Source organism: Schistocerca serialis, chromosome 6 (assembly GCF_023864345.2).
Source record: "Schistocerca serialis cubense isolate TAMUIC-IGC-003099 chromosome 6, iqSchSeri2.2, whole genome shotgun sequence".
Taxonomy (NCBI): Eukaryota; Metazoa; Arthropoda; class Insecta; order Orthoptera; family Acrididae; genus Schistocerca; species Schistocerca serialis.
Genome location: NC_064643.1, coordinates 656,317,707 through 656,342,141, shown reverse-complemented (window position 1 = coordinate 656,342,141; position 24,435 = coordinate 656,317,707). Strand labels below are relative to the sequence as shown.

At 43.3% G+C, this 24,435-nt stretch overlaps 1 protein-coding gene across 2 annotated transcripts; it reads right to left on the bottom strand.

Moving 5' to 3' along the window:
• Positions 1–5,594: 5,594 nt before the first annotated feature.
• Positions 5,595–11,048, bottom strand: LOC126483947 (uncharacterized). Of its 2 annotated transcripts, none has more exons than XM_050107235.1 (3): positions 10,832–11,048; positions 10,499–10,717; positions 5,595–10,375 (listed from the first exon to the last, which is right to left on the bottom strand). In XM_050107235.1, the coding sequence occupies exons 1-3, from the start codon at positions 10,857–10,859 to the stop codon at positions 9,483–9,485; spliced, it is 1,140 nt and encodes a 379-aa protein (XP_049963192.1). In that variant the 5' UTR covers positions 10,860–11,048; the 3' UTR covers positions 5,595–9,482. The 2 variants fall into 2 exon arrangements, with proteins under 2 accessions (XP_049963192.1, XP_049963191.1); XM_050107234.1 differs by having other exon boundaries at positions 10,832–11,038.
• Between the last annotated feature and the right edge of the window lie 13,387 nt (positions 11,049–24,435).

Here is a 24,435-nt window from a genome sequence, read left to right as displayed (position 1 = left end):
ACCATTATAAAACCAATACTTGAAGACCAAAACAACAACAACGGTGCCAGCAGCGGAGATGGTATTGACATTGGTCTTAAGACAGTGAACAATCGAGTCCCTCAGTATATATATTATGACGACCCCAACGAACTAATAGATCGACTACGTCTGCTCATGGCATCAGCTGCTGCAGGCAATACAGCTCATTCGAATGAAGTTATCTCCATAATCTCTGAGCTTCGAGAGAGAGGTATCATCGAATAAGTATAGAGACCGTAGTTCGAGAACTACACAAACCAGCATGCAAAACATACCCGCGCAGGCATGTCATGATTAAAGGGATGGATGACTTGTGGCAAGCTGATCTTGTAGATATGCGACAATATTCACATGAGAATAATGGCTTCAAATACATTTTAATTGTTATTGATACATACTCCAAATTTGCATGGGCAGTACCAGTCAAGACAAAAACAGGACCAAATGTCGCTGATGCTTTTGAACGCTTGCTACAGATAGGAACCAATCGATGCCCGGACAATCTCCAAACCGATCATGGTGGTGAGTTCTACAATAGGTACTTCAAGACAGTGATGCAGCGGTATGGAATACATCACTATTCGACATTCACTCACCTGAAGGCAAGTATCGTAGAGCGCTTGAACAGAACAATAAAAGGCAGAATGTGGATGCGGTTTAACCTTCGTGGCTCATACAAATGGACAGATATCCTCCCAGAAATAATTGCTCAATATAATAGAACCAAACATAGCACAATAAAAATGCGGCCAATTGATGTTCGTGATAACACACTCATGGATACGGTATACTTTCACATTAAGATACTGGATCCACGCAAACCGAAATTTAATGTAGGTGATTTGGTGCGTATCTCAAAACACAAGACCGCATTTGAGAAATCATACCTACCGAACTGGTCAACTGAGATATTTACAGTTTCAAATGTGCAGCGAACGAATCCTAGAACTTATTTATTGAAAGACAGTAAAGGTGAAGAAATTGCAGGCTCCTTCTACACTGAGGAGATGCAGAAGAACTCACAACCAGATCTTTTTCTCGTGGAGAGAGTCATAAGACGACTTGGAAATAAAGCCCTAGTCAAATGGCTTGGTTTTCCTGCAACACAAAACAGTTGGACTGATGCCACGGATTTGCTATATAATGAACATTCATCGTCCACAACCACCACAGTTGCCTGACATGCGCGATCGAGGGCACATTAGAGGAGGCGGTGGTGTTCTGGACAAACTACCTTTGGAATTACACATCCCGGGGTATAACTACTGCGGACCTGGGACAAAGCTTCAGAAACGCTTGGCGCGAGGTGATAAGGGAGTGAATCTGCTTGACGAAGCGTGCATGGAACACGACATTGCATACGAAGCAAATAAAGATCTACCAAGTCGTCACATTGCAGATAGGATTTTAGCTGATAAAGCTAAGGCGATACGGAAAAGAAAAGATATTGGTATAGGTCAACGCATCGCGGCATTCGCAGTTGATAAAACCATGCGCGGAAAAATCAAGTTAGGATTAGGAGTGATGAATTTCAAGCGCCTTATGAACGCTGCACGTCGCGCACTAAACATGAAGAACAAGAAGGGTTGTTTGAAGAAATGTATCCTGACAGCGATGTATGCAGCTAAAAACGCAATGAAGGACAAAGAATCACCAACGAGAAGATCCGTTAAAGCACCTCGCATTCTACCAATACCCAAGACATCCGGCGGTTTTATTCCTTTTCTCATCCCAGCCCTCTCCGCGCTCTCAGCGGTAGGTTCGCTCGCCGGTGGGGCTGCAGCTATCGCTCGAACAGCCAAGAATGCGCAAAACTCGCAAACCCAGTTAGAAGAGGCGAGAAGACATAACCGCATGATGGAAGCAGCAGTCATTGGAAAAGGCCTATACTTGAAACCGTACAAGAAGGGTCTTGGTCTATTCATAAATAAAAAAAAAGCCCAATAGCAGTCCTACCAGATCGACCACTCACAAATACAGACCTTCTTAAGTTTGTTAGACATAAATTCAAGATACCAAGATTCCGTGGTGTGTTTATGAGGGATACATTACCTACGACTATGTGGAAAACTGGTGAATGCGGTATTGTGAATTTAGATGTTGTCGGAGGTCCTGGCACCCACTGGGTGGCGTACGTTGTGAAAGACGCTGGGGTAGTCTACTATTTCGACTCCTTTGGTGACCTGCAACCACCCGAAGAATTACAGCAATACTTCACTCACAGAAGACATGTGCTATACAATTATCAACGGTATCAGGACTTTAATACATACCTCTGCGGGCATCTTTGCATCATCTTTCTCTTGACGTTCACAAAGAAGAAGAAGAAGAACAAGAACTAACGTATATAAGCAGGATGTTTAAACCTTCATTCATCAGTTGACGTTCAGATGCAATGTCGTACACTTTGACGTTGAAAGGACGGTCATCTGTATTGCGTGCAAATTACTTCCCACCAATTGATTTGAGTGCAGGTCAATGGAGTGTTGCATTGATTGGACTGGAGACGTACAACAGCATCCCGAATATCACCAACACTAACAATAAACTGCATCTCGATATTAATGGTGAAAAAGATATTCTTGAAATAGAATCTGGTGCATACGATATTGACTCTTAAAACAGTCTGGAAAAGGTATTGAACTACGTGCAAACATGAATACACTTAAATCTGAAATAAGGACTCTAAATGCAACGATTGACTTTAGCCAGAAACATTCAATAGGACCCCTGCTTGGATTCACAAAAGGGCAGATTTTGAAGAAAGATCCAACTAAATTTTACAAGTCCAATCAGTCTGTGGATATACTCCCAGTCAGCACAATACGTGTCGAGTGTAACATTGCTACGAATTCCTATCTCAACGATACTCTCATTCACACTATTTACGGATTCTTCCCCTCAGTTGCAGCGGGGTATAAGATTGTTGAGACACCTGCCAATGCAATATACCTTCCAGTGACTGCTCAGACATTGGGCTATTTGGAGCTGCGTATTGTGGATCAGAATAATAAACTTGTCGACTTTCGCGGTGAGGAAATCATTATACGATTACATCTAAAACAAGATGGGCTTGCGGTATAAAACAAGTGCACGCAATACACAGCGCGCCACTTCGCTACTGAACAACAAACTGATAACACCTGTGAACTACGAATTTCTTAAATCAGTTCGTCTCAAACTCTGCAATGACGTCATCACTCAATATAACCAATCCAGTAGAGTATGATGACAGAATTATACGTCAAGAATACTTCTCTCATAAATCTTACGCTTCAACCACGTTTAACAAGAATGATGAAATCAGGATTGTCATACAGCACCAGGACACACTCACTCTTCCGTGCAAGAGTTTCATATATCTCGAAGGGTCATTCAAGAAAACTGATGGCACCGATACAGTGGGGTCCAAGCTGACACGCAACGCATTGGCATTCCTCTTCCAAGAGATTCGCTATGAACTGAATGGTTCTGAGATTGATCGTACACGCAATGTTGGTCTAACATCGACCCTTAAAACATACGTCTCGGCATCACCAGCAGATCTGCACAGTTTAGAAAATGCTGGATGGTTCATAGACGATGCGGAGGGTAGAACACCCCAGGAGTACAAGCGATTTACTGCATGCATACCTCTAATAATACTTACGGGATATTTTGAGGATATGAGACAGATTATTATGAACGCTAAACAGGAACTTATTCTCGTGCGGAGTGCGACAGACAATAACTCGTACATTCAAGGAGCTCAAGAAGAGAATAGGATCACAATCAACAAATTAATATGGAAAATGCCTCACGTCAGTGTATCCGACGAGGAACGATTGAAGCTTTTGAAAGTGTTGAATTCAGGTACATTTCTGTCACTGACCTTCCGCTCATGGGAGATCTTTGAGTATCCAGTGTTACCGACCGCGAGCGGACAAACATGGGCTATTAAGACCTCCAGTCATATCGAGACACCCAGATTCATTATACTTGCGTTTCAGACTGATAGAAGAGCAAATACATCAAACGATTCCACCGTGTTCGATAACTGCAAGTTAACGAACGCCAAAGTCTACCTCAATTCAGAATTCTACCCATATGACAATCTACATCTGCAGTGGAATGAAAATGTATACAGCCTCGCGTATGACATGTATGCAAGGTTTCGTCCTTCTTACTATAAAATTGCTGAAGGAGAGGGAGGGGGGTGTCTACTGAGTCCTCGTAAGTTCAAAGAGCTTTCACCGATCATTGTAATTGACTGCTCTAAACAGAATGAGATAATTAAGTCTGGACCTATAGACGTTCGAATTGAATTTGAATCATCGACAAATTTCCCAGAACACACCGCTGCATATGCATTAGTCCTACACAACAGAATAATCAATTACTCTCCGCTCACAGGTGTTGTGCAACGAGCTGTATAAATGAAAATATGGTGTCCTGTGCATTGATCATTTGACGATGGCAACTCAGCCTGTGAAGATCATTGCAGATGTTCAAGGATTCCATGATGGAGAGCGAAGACAGTTCGTATTTAAACAAGTTGCTTTTGTGGCCTACACACAAGACGCAGGAATAATTGAAACCTTCTCCGCAAATATTCGATCACCAAGACCGTTCACGCAAGTGAAATCTTGTAAAACACGGACCAGTGCATTGTGGTTAACTAATTTTTATCATGGAATTCACTGGGATGATCCCGGCATACCCTATAAAGATGTGGTGATCGCACTCAAATTATTCGATCACAAGGACACCATCGTTTACGTGAAGGGAAAGGACAAAACCTCCTGGATGCGTCAGATATTTAAATTTGCATCTATTCAAGACCTTGAATGGTACGGATGTCCATCCATCCATCGACTGAAGAACGATTACCAAAAAAGTGCCTTTGTATCTGCATATGAGAATGTAAAATTACTTTTCACTTTTATTAGAAATAAATAATAATTTATAAGATTGAGTGGTTTTTCTTTCTATGACATCCAACGTCCCTAGTATTGTAAGTTTATTCTTTTTATATTGTATATGAAGGGAACTGTCCGAGAGAGACACATACCCCGGCCTTTGACGTGGAATGAGCCTACTGTCATAGTTAGGCGCGGATGCCGATCTCGCGGTCTCCGTCGAAATCGACAGACACGCGCAGCCGCTGACGCTTGGTAGGGGGTTGCACCAGTTGCCGGCCTCGCGGCCGCTGTGGAAAGCGATGCGTCAGATTACGATCTCTAAAGTATCTGTTGACGTAGGACTGTAAGAGATAGCGCTGCAGTGGGCTGTGTGTGTTCGTGACAACTAGCAGAAGTCCGGCACTTGTGATTAAAAGCAGGAAACCTTATAACTTGATGCAGTGCGATGTGGCTGTATGTACGTATTCTGCATACACACATAAATAAATTTATAATATTTTTAATAAAAAGAATAATCATTATTAGGGTATCAAATAATAACAACATTTTTTTAGAAGGAAATAACTGAGTTTATTATTGAATTCAGAATTTAACATTTTTCACATTATATATAAATATGAGTTTACAGATATAAGATTGGTTTTTAACCAAAAATCTGAAATTCCACATCTTTTTAGATAATTTTTTTAACAATTTTAGATAATTAAGAAATATATATAAGCATTCTCTTCAGATAAATTATATATATAATTTTAAAGCTAATGCAGAGGTACTACCCTATCTTACAAAGTAACTAATATCGCTAATGAAGTTCCACCAGAAAAACAAAGCACTTTTAATTAATACCAAACCTATTTGCTTCAAGTCGATGGCTCTAAACATTTTCGAAAAGAACAACAACAAATTGAAGATATATTTTTTTCCAAGTAAGTCGATTTAAAGATTTTCAACTACAAGAACAAGGTGAACATACATATTTTTCTTTAAAGTGGACGTCTAGAAACATTTTCCGCTAGAACAAGCAATTGAACACATAGAAAGAATTTAATTAGTGGAACTCATACACTTAAAAACTAGTTCTGACTGGGTGGCTAGCGGTAGGTGAAACTTACAAACTAAAATCTAAGCTCTATAATGACTAGAAGTGATGGATATATTAAGTGAGAAAATTTTATTATTTTTTTTTGTTCATACAGAAGTTAATTGGCTAAATTTATAGCCTTTTCATATATATATTAATAATGGTCAGCAATATGTAGATATAAAGACTATTTTATTTATTATGATTTTCTTTGAAAAAATAATGATTATATTTACATACACACACACACTTAACACAAGTTCGCGCTCATTCGCACACTCAGACATGCATGGAAGCACGCAAACTGATACACGCAACAAAACACTCTCATCAACTATTTACACTATGATAAAAGAGCCATACTATTTCCACGCATAGCCCACATTCATAACATTCACACGCTCATTCCCTCTCTATCACTCAACCAGAGTCCCCCACCACTACTTTCGTTTCAAGTAAATAGTGTGAGTATGGGAGGGTTCCCACACCATCCTCACAAATGACTCTTTTATCGTCATGAGGAGACAGTCCGACTTTAGACTGCAGCACAGTGTACACCTCGTGTGCTCGTGATCGAATGCTAGTTTGTTGAACCATGTGTGGATGAGCGCCTTCAACGCTACGACCGTACAGGCACTGCAAATAGTCCTCGACCGTAAGCGCACGAGACGCGATCCGTCTAACACCCTTTGCCCGCCTCAGAGTGCTCCCGTCACTGTGCGATATGCATGCATTTTCGATCTCAGTCCCACAAACTCTACAATTGGTAAACCATTCGACTCGTCTTTCATGAGACCGATAACCTTCTTGTTCTGTGGAACAATACCATAAGGATTATTGATCTCATAAGAAGAGGTGTCGAATTCTTTACCATTGCACCTAATTACTTCATATGGATCACAGTTCTTGGTCCAGTAGATAAAGCTGTCTGTATCCATATAAAGTAATTTTGGATCTCATAGTGGAATCGGTACATGTAGAATTTGGAGATATCGAGTATACACATCCCCAAATAGATGGGTTTCATAAACTCTACTGCAGTCTTCGACATCTCCACAGCAACAAAGTTTTCATTGAAGATGGTGGCACGCTTAAAATTTGGCCTGGCTATACATTTTCTCACGCCGTAACGCCCTTCCCATGCGGTTCTAATAACAATATCGCGTTCATTTCTTACATTTTGCATTTTTCCCGAAAATGGAATTATTCATTAATTTATAAAAGTCTTTTTCAAAATCATTACTCGCGACCGCCCTCTTTTCGGTGTTTAGTTCAATATACTCCTTCAACCAGGGGGATTGCTTGAAGGAGATTGCCCGGGTGATTTTAATGAGCTCCATTCCTAATCTGAGACACTGCTGGAGGTTACGATAATGAATAATATACCTCTGCTTATCCCCAACAGTGGCCATCAGTTTAGGGATGGTGCTTCCTCGTGGAATTTGTTGCTCTGGACATAACGGCAAGTCGCTTGTCTCTCCATGCAAATTATTAGGGTACGCGATGTCTGCCTCAAGCACATACCCTACATCAGAATCGGCCGCAAGACCCATTATCTGTCCACCTAATCCCTTCAATTCGTCTTCAGGCACCCATTGGAACCCGGCAACCGGCAGCGGCTGCTTCATAGCATGCCCATATAAATTGTTAACATCTAAGTACAAAATGTAACTAGAATCAAGGGATGCGTTGTACTCGACACCCATCCGCGGATTATTTGCCTTGGCGTGTCTGTGAACACATTGACAAAGTCCGCCGCGGATCCCTCGCTCAAAAAATAGAAGCATTGAAGCATCAGTCAAAAGTCCAATGTTGCAATCCGTTTTTTTGAGCATAGCGTCCCAGGACAACCCAGGTGCCGTGTAATAAAAGGCAGGGTCCAGAGAGTACGTGGTCATACATACACTCCGGAACTTTTCGAAAACATCTGCAAGCAAACGAACGTCCGTGTCCATGTATAACCTTGCATATTCTCCCAAATTGGGGATGTTGAATTCCTGCCAGACATTAACGGCATGCTCATAATCTGTGATAGTTATGGTATCGCCAGTGAGAGTACTGGTAAAAGAAGTTATATCGGGAAGCCTGGTTTCATTGAGTTTTGCCATACTATCAAGATACTCGTACGGGAAAACTCCTTTCCTCGTCGCAAGTTGAAACTTTTCCTCATCGGTAAATGCAGATCGAGTGATATGCATATCATTCCGAGGTAAAGTCTCAACCAGTTTCTGGAGCGAAGTTTGCATAAATCGTAGAGAGTCAAGGAAGCGGAGCGTAATTTTCGGCGTCATTCGTTTTGAAAAAGAAATGTACTGTTCAACACTTTCAGGCAGGATATTGACCTGATCCTTCTTCATACCGAACTTAGCCAAGTGCTCAACGAGAAAATGAGCGTCATACCCGCTCAGATTATGAAAAAAGACGGGTATGTGTGTAGGTAACTGATACTTCAAGTTGCATGCATTGTGGGCTGCACCGCGGAACTTACCCGTAAGATGACAATGGTCTCTACGAGGAGTCTCCGCTTTTCTATCTAAGACCAGCCCGCAAATATGACAATTATCAGCCTTTTCATACAAGTCATCATTTTCCTTTGATTTGGTCATGGGAATATTGATGCTGTAGAGCTTGTGAACTTGCCAAGAAAGTTTTTCAAGCTCTGTGAGAAGCCAAACCTACATAAGACTGATAGCTATTAAGTTTACAATCATATGCGCATACAACTTGGAACGCAGCCGCATAAGGTACGTGTTTTTGTGTGAAGGTTGTGTGTGAGGCTAAGGGATTCCCTTCACAGCGAGTAATAGGAGCCAGCAAGCATTCAAAATCGGCGTACACAACAAAAGGACAACGCTGCTGGTGGTGAGCATTTTTAAATTTAATGAAGTTATTTTCCTCAGTGGGCATAACAACACGTACCGGGTCCTTGCATGCACAATCTAATAGATGTGTCGCTAATAACTCTTGAGATGAAAAATAATTCGAACACCTTATACAAATATGTCGTTAATGATCATTTTTACTTAACTGGGAGGAAATGAGTCGGGACATGTCTTTGATCCAGACGTAGTGATAATTATCACGTTCGGAGAAGAGCAGCATGTTGACATGCAACTCTCGTTCATCTGCAAATTTTGAGAAATGGAGGGGGCCTACTACTGTATGCTTGTTCTGCTCATCTGACTTGCTTTTCTTCTCCAGGCCATAAACGTGGACCGATATTGCGGTATTCTGAGCCTCAAACTTAGGCATGTCCTGGATTCTTAAAGGGAACTCTATTCCGTCAAAGTTATACTGTATCTTAATATCTTTGACTTCGTAACTGCTGGGACGCTCGGGATGATGTTTGTAATTGTAATTTCTCTCGCAAGCCAGGACTGACCATGCAAAACACGCATTATCATAGTTATTTTGAACATTAATGCACGCCTGCTTTTTCTCAATATCTATAGGGAGTTTAATATAACTGGACCCTCCATTCATTGGATCATAGACATGTATATGGATGTCGAGGTGTGGTATACTGCTGAGCGCTTTAGCTGATCCACGTACTTCCATCTCGAAAATCGGGCCATAATAGCGCTCAAGGTGGATTCTCGATACCACTCAGCAATCGATGTGCTCCGAGAAATAACGCCATTGTCACCCCATATATAATGCAGAGTAGCCGTCTCCGCGTCACCTTGATGTTTAGGGGGGTGACTCAGTTCACAGTATAACACAGCACTGCATTTAAAGGCGTTAAATTCCGGATCTTCTAAGAGTTTGAGGAGCTCGGTCTCCAAGACGGGAAGGCATGCCTCCAAAAACCTTACAGGATCGCGATACCTCCCGCCTGGATTCTCAATTCTGGTGAAAGAGATTCGCCCCTCAAACGCTCTAGCAACTGCTGAGTATTCTAAGGGAGTGATTACGCCGTTATTCTGATCGACTTCGTTATCGATAGGACGGGTGAGAGAACTACCGCTAGCCATAAGGAAATTACTATTATTACTGTTGCTACAACTAGGAGTCCACCCGATAGATGAATGGGCTGGTGATGGGTGATCGTAATCATCATCATCATTTGCGGGGAGAGGTATACGTCTCGGAACGCATACCTTGCGTGGGCGGCGGCGGTGAGCTGCTGCTTCTAGAGGAGGAGGGGGTGACAGCCGGTTTGAAGGGCCAGGCTGTGGCGATGGCGGACGGGCTGCGCAGCCAAACGGTTGCGACAGCGCTGGGGGAGGAGCTGGCGCGTGTTCTGCATCCGCCTCCCGCGAAGCCCTTATAGGGGCTACGCAAGGCGCGGCGTGTCTTTGCGGTTCGGTGCGCCCGAGTCCCGCCCCCGCAACCACCGCTCTAGGAACACGGCCTACGCCGTGTGATATACCTGTAAGATAAATAAGGAAAAAAATTAATTTAGTGATTTATATTTAAAAGAACGATAAATAATAACAATAAGAGTAGATAATGGTGGTTATGTGAAGGAATGTTAATGTTCAAAATTATTCACCTTTTCCGCTCTGACTCCATGGTTTGAGCAACTCATTGCCAAAATCAAGTAGATCCTCAAACCACTCAGGTAGGTTGATCTCCTCCTCAAACGGGTCAGGCAGGTTGGTCTCCTCCTCCTCTAAATACTGAGTGTCCTGTGTGGCGGGCGCCGTTTGAACGCTACCGTCGCCTCCTTGAACGTTTTGGGTGGTTGAACCGAATTCTGAATTAGGCGCATCTACAAAGAAAAGACCGGCTTATGAGGACTAAATGTATACAATCAGGAAACGGGTATATATTAGATGAAATTATTTAAGTTTAAGAAGTATGATTGTATTGTAAATGTACTTACATTCGAGCTGCGCTTGAGCCCTTTCCATCTCGATCTGGTTGTCTAGATCAACCAAGATTTGCTAGAAGAAATCTAGAAAGATGGAGAAGACTGAATATAATATCGCATATGGAAAGGGAAGTGTGCTTTCAGTTAAGTGATAGAGAAATAAGCGGACCAGCAAATTTAAAAAAAAAGGAACGAAATGAAATATTTACAAAGAGCACTGCACAACGAATATAACAGATACACAACACGTGGAAGCTCTATCTTTATAGCGGATACGGTAAATTAATTATAACACATACAACATGTGGAAAGTCATTCTTTACATTGAGATGTCCAAAACGGTTATAAGACTTAACACATACACAAACATAGAATCCGTTAAAAGACTTAGTAAACTTTACAGAGAGAGATCGAAAACGGGTATAACACGTAACATACAACACGTGGATGAACAATATTTATAGAGAGCAGTACAAAACAAATGTAACAGTTAAAATAAAAGATTCAGACACCCAAGTTAGAGGTAAAAAAAAAGGCGTGGATAAGCAATTTTTATAGAGAGAGAGAGATTCAAAAGGGTAAAAAACGTAAGCCGGAACACACACAGAACAAGTGGAGGAGCGATCTTTATAGAGAGCATTATAAAAGATATGTAGCACTCATCCACAGAGTTAAAGGGTGTAGATATCAGAATACTGAAAATGTACTTCTCAGGGAATGAAACTTCGTCCACATGAGCACGTTTGCTGCTGCTGCTGCTGTCACTGGCGGTTCGTGATCGTTTCATTTTTACACGTTTAATTACGAAGACGTGACAAGTATTGGATGAATGAAGTATACGAGCAGTGTGAGAGTGAGGTAGGCCGTGCATTGATTTATATAGGTCCTGCCTAGCGCGTGTATGTATGCGCGGGGTTGCCACATAGGGAGAGATGGCGCTAACTCTCTCTCTATGTCACAACCCCGCGCCGGTAATAAAGACTAGAGAGTCAACACATGCCGGATACATTGCGTGCGTAGAGAGAGATGGCGCTAACTCTCTCTCTCTATGTCACAACCCCGCGCCGGTAATAAAGACTAGAGAGTCAACACATGCCGGATACATTGCGTGCGACCTTGTCGACTAACGATGCTTTGGAAAGGTGACGGTGTTATGAAAACATTTCATGTCTAGCGCGTATACGTAGGCGGGAGGGAGGGGGGGGGGGTTGGTAACGGTATTTTGGAATGGTACCGGCCCTGTTCCAATACTTGCAGGCTGTGCCTGTATACTCAGGTCCATTACCTTGGATTCTGACAAATGGTTCAAATAGCTCTAAATAATATGGGAGTTGACATCTGAGGTCATCAGTCCCCTAGAACTTAGAACTACTTAAACCTAACTAACCGAAGCGCATCACACACATCCATGCCCGAGGCAGGATTCGAACCTGGGATCTAGCAGCCGTGGGGTCTGGACTGAAGCGCCTAGAACCGCTTGGCCACAGCTGCCGGCTTGGATTCCGACATCTGACGCATTACTACTCGGTAAACAGATTGTAAAACTGAAATTTCCGAGATTTTATACAAATTGCGAACTAATTTGTAATCGTGGTACGCGCACTCGCGCAAGAAAAGAAAAAATATCAGTCAACGCTTCTTGCAGAGTTCGCAGAGAAGCGGAATGCATAAGATATGAAAACCACCATCGAATTCAATTAATTTTGGGGTCTGTATCCGAATGTTGTAGGAATTGTTAGAGGACGAATGACGGAAGCATCCAATGTATGACTTGAAAGAAAAATTACACAAGATACCAGAAATGACCGGTACAGACATCTAAGGGCCGTACTGCGTAGTACGCAATGAAAAGCAATGACGAAACACGATGAGTGTTCGGTCATTAACGTCCACATCGATCCTCTGTTCCAGCCTCGCCTCTGTGAGAACACATAGCACAAAAAAAAAAAAAAAAAAAAAAAAAAAAAGTACATAGAATTCAAAGGCAGAACAATTTTCGTACTGTATTATATTAAGAAAACTTATTTTCGTATGAATCTTTACAAGAGCGCAGCAAAATGGATGCTGTAGCTTACCAAGATAACACACGAAATACGAATCTAACAAAAGAATCCGAAACATCAGAAGAACAAAAATAGCGGACGGACGAAATTAGTCCAGCATTTACATTTATTTTGTAGACATGAGATTTTAACGATGATACAGCAAAATAGTTGAGTAAACTCAGAGTAAGTGTACAGGTGCATCTTTTGATTCTATACTTAGCAGAAGAGACCTATTTGGATTTCCCACCATTAGGGTAATTGCCCATTTTTTAATTACACAAAAATTTAGACTGGGTTCTCAGCTGTTAAATTAGGGGAGTTAGAGAGAACCTCTAGCGCAATTGGGCTGCTTTGAGTTTTCCTCCATTTTTGAACTTCCCGCCACTTCATATGTAGGGAAATTGGACTATGATGGCAATAATGCATAGTACGCCAGTACTGGCACAGTTTTACTTCTGAATTAAATGCTGCAGGAATACTTTGACCGAGCGAGGTGGCGCAGTGGTTAGCACACTGGACTCGCATTCGGGAGGACGACGGTTCAATCCCGTCTCCGGCCATCCTGATTTAGGTTTTCCGTGATTTCCCTAAATCGTTTCAAGCAAATGCCGGGATGGTTCCTTTGAAAGGACACGGCCGATTTCCTTCCCCATCCTTCCGTAACCCGAGCTTGCGCTTCGTCTCTAATGACCTCGTTGTCGACGGGACGTTAAACACTTAACCACCACCACCACCAGGAATACTTTGGAGTGTTATCTTTTACTACACAAAGAAATATTCTGCGCTGTTAGCGTAACTACGAACAGAGATGTAAGCAGATCTGGTAATCAACCATAACATTTTGTGCGAGCACTGGAAATATTCTGAGAATAGAAAAGACAGAGTTATTCTCAAGCCATTGCACTGGCTTTAAGGAGAACCGTGAATAAAATTTCTTTCTCAGGGCTTAGTTGATAAGCTCTTTAAATTAAGTCAAGTGAATGCCAGAATGAATTTTTAAATAATGTCAATGATTTTTCTTCTCAACTGTTGTGCAGTTTGCTATGTCTTTATCGACCTGCATCTCGAAGGGACATTAAACTCTGACCCAGTGCTGAAAATCTCTCTGAGTTGACGAACGTTCACTCAATAAAATGCTTTAGTAATCGTTAGATTAGAACCGCACTAATGAACAGTGCCTTTACAGTATCTACCAAATCAGCAATAGCTTAAGCTCATGCGATCGCTTGCAACCAAACCAGTTCTTTTCTTTTCTTTTTCTCTAGTGGTTTCATCCCCAACGACTTCACGCAACTCGAGGTAAAAGATCTGGTTTGCGAAGCATCTCCCAGGGGGCAGCCCGACAGCGACCGTTCTTGAGGCGATAATGGCACAGGCGGCGAACGTGACTATGATTTCGGCTCAAAAATTTAAAATATCGAATAAAACATTTCAGTATGGCAATTTCGACTCCTAATCCGTTCAGCGACCTCAGATTACTTTATACCCGCAGTTCTTATCGCGTCCGCTAAATTTATAACTTTTGGTTCTCCATATTGGATCCACCATTTTGAATTTTGTAATTGCAACATCGGGTTCCGAAAAGAACAGGTCTGTAGGTTTTTAAATCCGTTTTTCTATTATGTCCGGGCTTTGAAGCGAGTTGGCCCCCTACGCGGCGCAGCTTCAACTTATGTTCTTTAAGAAAAACACGGGAAACATAAATCTGGATAGTCGGACGGAGGCCATCGCCCGGTATGATCTTACGTTTGTGTTGACGGTGACGATGAGAGAGGTGGAAGAGTATGAAACCGATAGTACCACGTAGCCTATCGTTTTCCACCAAAGAGGTCACCAAAGTCAACGCATCCATACGACAGGAACATACGACGGAAAGTATGTTACTCCTCAGCCCAATTGGTTTTTCATACAGAGTAGATCAAAGAATTAAAGGACGTACACTTTGACACCTTGGGTTGTCGGGTGTTCTGCCGGATATCAGCGTCGTACTCGCACGATATTTCGGTCACGTAGCTCGAGACCTTCATCAGGTGCAACCTGAGACAGCTCCTCGAGTGGACCTGGTCCAGTATTTATGCCTATGGTCTTCCCCCTCCACCAACGGCTGCAGGCGCTTCCTCTGTGGTCCGCGCCCATTCCCTGTGACCTGCTGGAGCGTTGCTGCTCCGTTTTCCGTCCGCTGCGGTTCTAGGTGTTCCCTCTGCGGTCCGCGCCCACCAAACCCGCTCCTGGGGGTTTCATCTACGGTCTGGGGTACCAGGCGTTCCCCCTGCGGTCCGCGCCCGCTCACCACGACCTGTTGGAGCGTTGCCGCTCCGTTTTTCGTCTGCTACGGCTCTGGATGTTCCCTCTGCGGTCCGCGCCCACCAGTCCCACTTCTGGGTGTTCCATCTTCGGTCTGGTGCTCCTGGCAGTCCGTCAGGGGCTCGTTTACCATCTCCATGTCTCTGGTTCTTCTGTTTGTGTAGTGTTGCAGCTGGCCCCGTTGCTCCTTTAACAATTCCAGAGCCGGATCCCAGGCTCTGCTTAGCTGGTACCCTGTGTCACGATTCATAAGATCGTCAGCCATTTTAATCTCAATCGATTCTCTTATAACACTGTCCCAAAATCTGGATGTTTGTGCTAGAATCTTGGTATCCACATACTTCATGGCATGATCTGGTTCTAGACAGTGTTCAGCAATGACTGACTTAGTCACCTGTCTTAATCTAGTGTGCCTCTGATGTTCTTTGCACCTGATCTCCACAGTTCTTGTCGTCTGGCCAAAGTAGGACATGCCACATTGACAAGGTATATTGTAAATCCCTGGTTTTCGTAACCCCAGGTCGTCTTTCACACTCCCCAGCAGTCCCCCGATCTTGTTGGATGGACAGAAAACACACTTCATATTGTGTTTACGCAGGATCCTACTGATTCTGGCAGAAATAGAGCCAGCATAGGGCAGATATGCCACCTTCCTTGCTTTATCTTGGTCTTCTTCAGGAACCTGTGGTATAGTGGCTGGTCGGAGTGCCCTCTCAATTTGTCTGTCCATGTATCCATTCTTGGAGAAAACTGTTTTGAGACGTTCTATCTCTATGGGTAGATTCTCTTGGTCTGATAGGGCACGTGCTCTGTGGACCAAAGTCTTCAGAACCCCATTCTTCTGTGCAAGGTGGTGACAACTGCTGGCCTGCAGATATAAATCAGTGTGTGTAGGTTTTCGGTACACACTGTGGCCAATTGATCCATCTGCTTTCCTCTGGACTAGTACATCCAGAATTGACAGCTGGCCATTCTTCTCCAGTTCCATGGTGAACTTGATATTAGGGTGGCATGAGTTAAGATGTTCAAGAAACTCATTGAGCCTGTCCATCCCATGTGGCCAGATCACGAAGGTGTCATCCACATACCTAAAGAAGCATGTGGGTTTAAATGTGGCTGTCTCCAATGCATTAGGTATGTGGATGACACCTTCGTGATCTGGCCACATGGGATGGACAGGCTCAATGAGTTTCTTGAACATCTTAACTCATGCCACCCTAATATCAAGTTCACCATGGAACTGGAGAAGAATGGCCAGCTGTCAATTCTGGATGTACTAGTCCAGAGGAAAGCAGATGGATCAATTGGCCACAGTGTGTACCGAAAACCTACACACACTGATTTATATCTGCAGGCCAGCAGTTGTCACCACCTTGCACAGAAGAATGGGGTTCTGAAGACTTTGGTCCACAGAGCACGTGCCCTATCAGACCAAGAGAATCTACCCATAGAGATAGAACGTCTCAAAACAGTTTTCTCCAAGAATGGATACATGGACAGACAAATTGAGAGGGCACTCCGACCAGCCACTATACCACAGGTTCCTGAAGAAGACCAAGATAAAGCAAGGAAGGTGGCATATCTGCCCTATGCTGGCTCTATTTCTGCCAGAATCAGTAGGATCCTGCGTAAACACAATATGAAGTGTGTTTTCTGTCCATCCAACAAGATCGGGGGACTGCTGGGGAGTGTGAAAGACGACCTGGGGTTACGAAAACCAGGGATTTACAATATACCCTGTCAATGTGGCATGTCCTACTTTGGCCAGACGACAAGAACTGTGGAGATCAGGTGCAAAGAACATCAGAGGCACACTAGATTAAGACAGGTGACTAAGTCAGTCATTGCTGAACACTGTCTAGAACCAGATCATGCCATGAAGTATGTGGATACCAAGATTCTAGCACAAACATCCAGATTTTGGGACAGTGTTATAAGAGAATCGATTGAGATTAAAATGGCTGACGATCTTATGAATCGTGACACAGGGTACCAGCTAAGCAGAGCCTGGGATCCGGCTCTGGAATTGTTAAAGGAGCAACGGGGCCAGCTGCAACACTACACAAACAGAAGAACCAGAGACATGGAGATGGTAAACGAGCCCCTGACGGACTGCCAGGAGCACCAGACCGAAGATGGAACACCCAGAAGTGGGACTGGTGGGCGCGGACCGCAGAGGGAACATCCAGAGCCGCAGCAGACGAAAAACGGAGCGGCAACGCTCCAACAGGTCGTGGTGAGCGGGCGCGGACCGCAGGGGGAACGCCTGGTACCCCAGACCGTAGATGAAACCCCCAGGAGCGGGTTTGGTGGGCGCGGACCGCAGAGGGAACACCTAGAACCGCAGCGGACGGAAAACGGAGCAGCAACGCTCCAGCAGGTCACAGGGAATGGGCGCGGACCACAGAGGAAGCGCCTGCAGCCGTTGGTGGAGGGGGAAGACCATAGGCATAAATACTGGACCAGGTCCACTCGAGGAGCTGTCTCAGGTCGCACCTGATGAAGGTCTCGAGCTACGTGACCGAAATATCGTGCGAGTACGACGCTGATATCCGGCAGAACACCCGACAACCCAAGATGTCATTAGATCGCCGGGAAAGCCTGAAGAGACGTACACTTTGCTGAATTAGGTAATGCCAACAAAACTCTATTACAAATCATATTGTACGAGTGGTTAAAGACAATCAAACATAAAAGGGTAACCCCAAAATTAAGGTCTTCTATATTTTTAGAAGTACATAGACCTGTTTATTTCTACAATGGTTTACATCAGTTTACAGCTTGAACATTTAGCTACTTTTCGGCGTAACACTATTTCTGTAGATGCATTTTTGTAGATGCTGTGGCAGTTTTTGTAAGCCCATGTCATACCAGCTCGCCGCCATGCTGTTCAGAAAGTTATGAACCTCTTCTTTCACTTCGTCGTCGGACTGAATCGCTTGGACCACAATTAACGCTGACAGGTACTTTGAGACACTGAAAAACCTCAAAAGGGCGATTCAGAACCGGAGAAGAAGAATGTTGAGCTAGGGCGTACACATTCTCCATAACAACGCTCGCCCACACATCGCTCGGCAGACCGTTGCTCTACTGCAACAGTTTCAGTGGAACATAATCACCCACCCACCCTATAGTCCCGACTTGGCTCCTTGTGGCTATTACCTGTTCCCTAGGTTAAAAGAACATTTGGCAGGAAAGCGATTCAGCTCGGACGACGAGGTGAAAGAAGAGGTTCATAACTTTCTGAACAGCATGGCGGCGAGCTTGTATGACATCGGCATACAAAAACTGCCACAGCGTCTACAAAAATGCATCGACAGAATTGGTGATTATGTCGAAAAGTAGCTAAATGTTCAAGTTGTAAACTGATGTAAACCATTGTAGAAATAAACAGGTCTATGTACTTATGGAAAAATAGGAGATCTTACTTTTGGGATTACCCTCGTATTTGACACTATTTACGATTTTTCACTTTTGTCCTAGTCGTCTATTACATAACATTATCTGTGATTATTTGAGGATGTAGATGAAGACAGTAGGAACAAAATACGAGGCCACAGATATTGTGCACGAGATCGAAGTCCAAAGTGTAGTACCCACAAGGCCTTACGCTTACGTGGCCGTCGTCACTGACTCCACAACCTTTGGGTCTAAAGAAGCGCGCCGTGATAACGTTGCAGACTAAAAAAAATTCTGTTAACGTGATACAGAGCTTCAATCCAGCAGTATCTTAAATGGTGATACAGCCCCCTCTTTCAGTGTGCAGATTCAGATTATTTAGCTGACTTGAGCACAAACGAATGTGTGGATTGCTTGGCTCTGTCGGACGCGCGAGTAAGCTATGTAAAGAGATGAAAGCAAGTACAATACATCGTACTGCATCATTTACGGTTTCATTTAAACATTGGAAGTGCTCTGCTCAACGTAGTTTGGCCTGTGCGACCGCTTACAGATCGCCACGAGGCAACTGAACTTCCGAACCAGATCGATCAGCTAGAGGGAAGTTTCTTGCGGATGACTTCTAAATATGCATGTTCTCATCCGCAGCTTGTAAGGACATCATCGGACATAAGTGGCTTTTCAATATCTGTTTCAAAAACAAGACTCGGGAGGAAGATAGGAACTCAATGGAACCGAACTTCAGCAGGCAATACGAGACTGAATTACCTGCTTAAAGAGCAAGAAATCAGAGGCAGTACCAGTCCATTGGACGTTCAACTATTTTAAACGACCATATCTGCACCAATTAGAAAATCGGGAGTGAAACGTGCGCATTCGTTTTTTTCATTTTTTTTTTTTGTATTTCTTGTTCATTATGATAACTTATGGTTCAAATATCCTTTCATTTTTTAATTCTTAACTCTCTACCGTGTTAACTAGTGCATTACGCTGCCATTATTCATTGGTGTTGTTGTCATTATTGTTGTTGCTGTTGTTGTGGCCTTCAGCTCGAAGCCACTGGTTTGACACAGCTCTCCATTCTACTCTATCCTGTGCAAGCCCCAACATCTGTTCGTAACTACCACAACCTATCAGTTCAAGCCTGCTTAATGTATTCAGCGTTGGTCTCCCTCTACATCCTCTACAATTTTTACTCCCCGCACCCCTGCCCCCACGTCCTTCCAGTTGCAAACCGACAATTCCTTGATGCCTCATGATGTGTCATATCATCTGATCTCTTCGTTTAGTCAAATTGTGACTTGTTAGTTACTAGATCTTCCCATGTAATCTTCAGCATTATTCTGTACCACCACATTTCAAAGCTTTTCCTTCCTCGCCTAAACTGTTTATTGCCCACATTTCACTTCCGCAGACGGTTTCACTTTCCCAAACTTAAATTTGTGTTGGCTGTTAACAAACTCCTATTTTTCAGAAATGCTTCTCTTGCAATAGCCAGTCGTTATGTTGCCGGTGTATACTCTCTACTACGACCATAACCAATTATTTTGGTGCCCCAGCAGCAAAACTCATCTGCGACTCTGAGTGTTCAATTCCTTATTCCCTCAGCTTTACCTGATCTAATTCGACTATGTTCCGGAAAGCGTTTGACTCGGTGCCCCACTGCAAACTCCTAACTAAGGTAAGAGCATATGTGATTGGTTCCCAAATATGTGATTGGCTCGAAGACTTCTTAAGTAATAGAACCCAGTACGTTGTCCTTGATGGTGAGTGTCCATCGGAGGTGAGGCTATCATCTGGAGTGCCCTAGGGACGTGTGGTAGGTCCGCTGTTGTTTTCTGTCTACATAAATGATCTTTGTATAGGGTGGATAGCAATGAGCGGGTGTTTGTTGATGATGCTGTGGTGTACGGGAAGGTGTCGTCGTTGAGTGACTGTAGGAGGTTACAAGATGACTTGGTCAGGATTTGTGATTGGTGTAAAGAATGGCAGCTAACTCTAAATATAGATAAATGTAAATTAATGCAGATGAGTAGGAAAAAGAATCCCATAGTGTTTGAATACTTTATTAGTAGTGTAGCGCTTGACACAGTCACATCGATTAAATATTTGGGCGTAACATTGCAGAGCGATATGAAGTGGGACACGCATGTAATGACAGTTGTGGGGAAGGCGGATAGTCGTCTTCGGTTCATTGGTAGAATTTTAGGAAGATGTGGTTCATCTGTAAAGGAGACCGCTTATAAAACACTAATACGACCTATTCTTGAGTACTGCTCCAGCGTTTGGGATCCCTATCAGATCGGATTGAGGGAGGACGTAGAAGCAATTCAGAGGCGGGCTGCTAGATTTGTTACTGGTAGGTTTGATCATCACGCGAGTGTTACGGAAATGCTTCAGGAACTCGGGTGGGAGTCTCTGGAGGAAAGGAGGCGTTCTTTTCGTGAAACGCTACTGATGAAATTTAGAGAACCAGCATTTGAGGCTGACTGCAGTACAATTCTACTGCCGCCAACTTATATTTCGCAGAAAGACCACAAAGATAAGAGAGATTAGGGCTCATACAGAGGCATATAGGTAGTCATTTTTCCCTCGTTCTGTATGGGAGTGGAACAGGGAGAGAAGGTGCTAGTTGTGGTACAAGGTACCCTCGGCCACGCACTGTATGGTGGATTGCGGAGTATGTATGTAGATGTAGATATGTTCTACTGTCCGTGTTTAACTTTTGTTGGTATTCCTCTTACAGACTTTTTCCAAGACACTGTCCATTCCGCTCAGTTCCTCTTCAAAATCTTATGCCGCCTGAAACGAATTATGACTTCATTAGCACACTACAAAAATTTTATTTCTCACCTTTGCTTTAACCTGTGTTTCCTTTATTGCTTGTTCAGTGTATGGATGGAACAACACCGGGGAGAGGCTACTAGTCTATCTCACTCCGTCCACAACTACTGCTTCCCTTTCGTGCTCTTTGACTCTTGTAACATCTAGGTTTCTGTACAAATAGCAAATAAATTTTCATTCCTTGTGTTTTACCACATCAACCTTCAGAATTTTAAAGAGCGTATTCTAATTAACATAGTCAAATGCTTTATCTAAATCTACAAATGCTATAAACGAACGTTTGCCTTTTTTTCACCTGTCTCCTAAGGTAAGCAATTGACTCGGCATTGCCTCCTACCTGGAGGTTGGCTTTCTACCAGCTTTTACATTCTTCACCCGTTAGCACTTACCTTCCTTGAAATTGGAACTACTACTTTCTTCTTTCAGTCTGAGGGTCTTTCGCCTGCGTCATGTATCTTGCAAAACACGTGAAATAGTTTTTTCATGGCTGGGTCGCCCAATGATACATTAATTCTGAGGGAATACAGTCTGTTCCAGAAGCTTTGTTTCGACTTAGGACCTTCAGCTCTCTGCCAAATGCCTTTACTCATTACACTTTTCAAAATGATTCTTGCGCGCGAGTAATAGCCACTGCATTACCAGCTCGATAACATCTACATCTACATAGATACTCCTCAAGCCACCGTACGGTGCATGTCGGTGGGTATCCTGCACCTCTAAAAGTTATTTTTCCCATTTCACTCGCAAAAAGAGCGAGAAAATAACGGCCGTCTATGTGCCACAGTATTTATTGTAACTTATCTTCGCGGTCCTTACGCGCAATGTATGTTGGCGGCAGTACAATCGCTCGGCAGGCAGCTTCAAATGCCTGTCCTCTAAATGGTCTCAATAGTGTTTCTCGGCAAGAACGTCGCCTTACCGCCAGCGATTTCCATTTGAGTTCCCGAAGCATCTCCGTAACACTTACGTTTTGGTCTAACCAACCAGTAACAAATTTAGCAGCTCGCCTCTGAATTGCTTCGATGTCTTCCTTCAATCCAACCTGGTACGGATCCCGAACACTTAAGCAGTACTCAAGAACAGGTCGCACCAGCGTCCTATATGCGGTCTCCTTTACAGTTGAACAACTCTTTGCTAAAATTCTTCCAATGAAGCGAAGTCGACCATTCGCCAGCCCTACCACAGCTCTAACACGCTCGTCCCATCCCAAATCGCCCAGATATTTACACGACTTGACTGTGTCAAGCAGAACGCTAGAAATTATCCGAAAATTACAAGCTTTTTTCTTGCTACTCATCCGCATTAATTTAAATTTTTCCACATTAAATGTGTGCCATTCATCACACCGACTGGAGATGTTGTCTAGGTCGTCTTGTATCTTCCTACAGTCACTCAACTTCGACACCTTGCCCTACAGTATGGCATAATCAGGAAACAACCGCAGATTGCTGCCAAACCCTGTCCGCTATATCATTCGTGTATGCAGAGAACAAGAGCGATCTACCACACTTCCCAGGGCACTCCTGACGTTACCCTTGTCCCTGATGAACACTCGCCGTCGAGGACAACATACTAGGTTCTATTATTTAAGGAGTCTTCGAGCCACTCACATATCTGTGACCTTATTCCATAAGCTCATACCTTCGTTAACAGCCTGCAATGGGGCACTGTGTCAAATGATTTCCGGAAATCTAGAAATATGCAATCTGCCTCTTCCCTTCATCCATCTGTTGTTGTGGTTTTCAGTCCAGAGACTGGTTTGATACAGCTCTCCATGCTGCTCTATCCTGTGCAAGCTTCTTCATCTCCCAGTACCCACTGCAACCTACATCCTTCTGAATCTGCTAAGTGTATTCATCTCTTGGTCACCCTCTGCGATTTTTACCCTCCACGCTGCCCTACAATACTAAATTGGTGATCCCTCGATGTCTCAGAACATGTTCTACCAACCGATTCCTTCTTCAAATCAAGTTGTGCCATAAGCTCCTCTTCTCCCCAATTCTATTCAATACCTCCTCATTAGTTATGTGATCTACCCCTTCAGCATTCTTCTCTAGCACCACATTTCGAAAGCTTCTATTCTCTTCTTGTCTGAACTATTTATCGTCCACGTTTCACTTCCATACATGGCTACACTTCATACAAATACTTTCAGAAACGACTTCCTGATACTTAAATCTACACTCGATGTTAACAAATTGCTCTTCTTCAGAAAAGCTTTCCTTGCCATTACCAGTCTACATTTTATATCCTCTCTACTTCGACCTTCATCAGCTATTTTGCTCCCCAAATAGCAAAACTCCTTTATTACTTTCAGTATCTCATTTCCTAATCTAATTCCCTCAGTATCACCCGACTTAATTCGACTACACTCCATTTTCCTTGTTTTGCTTTTGTTGATATTCATCTTATACCCTCCTTTCAAGACACTGTCCATTCCGTTCAACTGCGAGAAAAGGACAGGTGGAGTTTCGCATGAGCGATGCTTTTTAAAACCATGCTGTTTCATGGACATAAGCTTCACAGTCGCAAGAAAGAAAGTTTATTATTTTCGAACTGAGAATATGTTCAAGGAGTCTGCGGCAAACAGAAGTTGGGGATATTAGTCTGTAATTTTGTGGATCCATTCTTTTACCCTTCTTATATACTGGAGCCACCTGCGCCATTTTCCAGTCGCTTGGGACTTAGTGCTGTGCGAGAAAGTCACGATAAATGCAAGCTAGGTAAGGAGCCAATGCCGTAGAACACTCTTTGTAAAATCTAGCTGGGATTGCTTATGAACCTGGTGATTTATTTACATTCTAATCTTTCAGTTGTTTCTCTACGCCAGGGATGCTTATTACTCTGTCGTCCATATGGGAGTCTGCCCCATGGTCAAACGACGGTGTGTTTGTACGATTCTCCTATGTAAAAGATTTCTTGAAGTTGAAATTAAATACTTCGGCTTCCGTTTTAACATCTTCAACTGCCGCACCAGACTGGTCAACAAAGGTCTGAATGGAAGCCTTAGAACCGCTTAGCGAT

What these genes read in the sequence shown, in the direction of transcription:
- LOC126483947 (XM_050107234.1), bottom strand. Translation starts at nt 8,609, where the DNA reads ATGACCAAATCAAAGGAAAATGATGACTTGTATGAAAAGGCTGATAAT.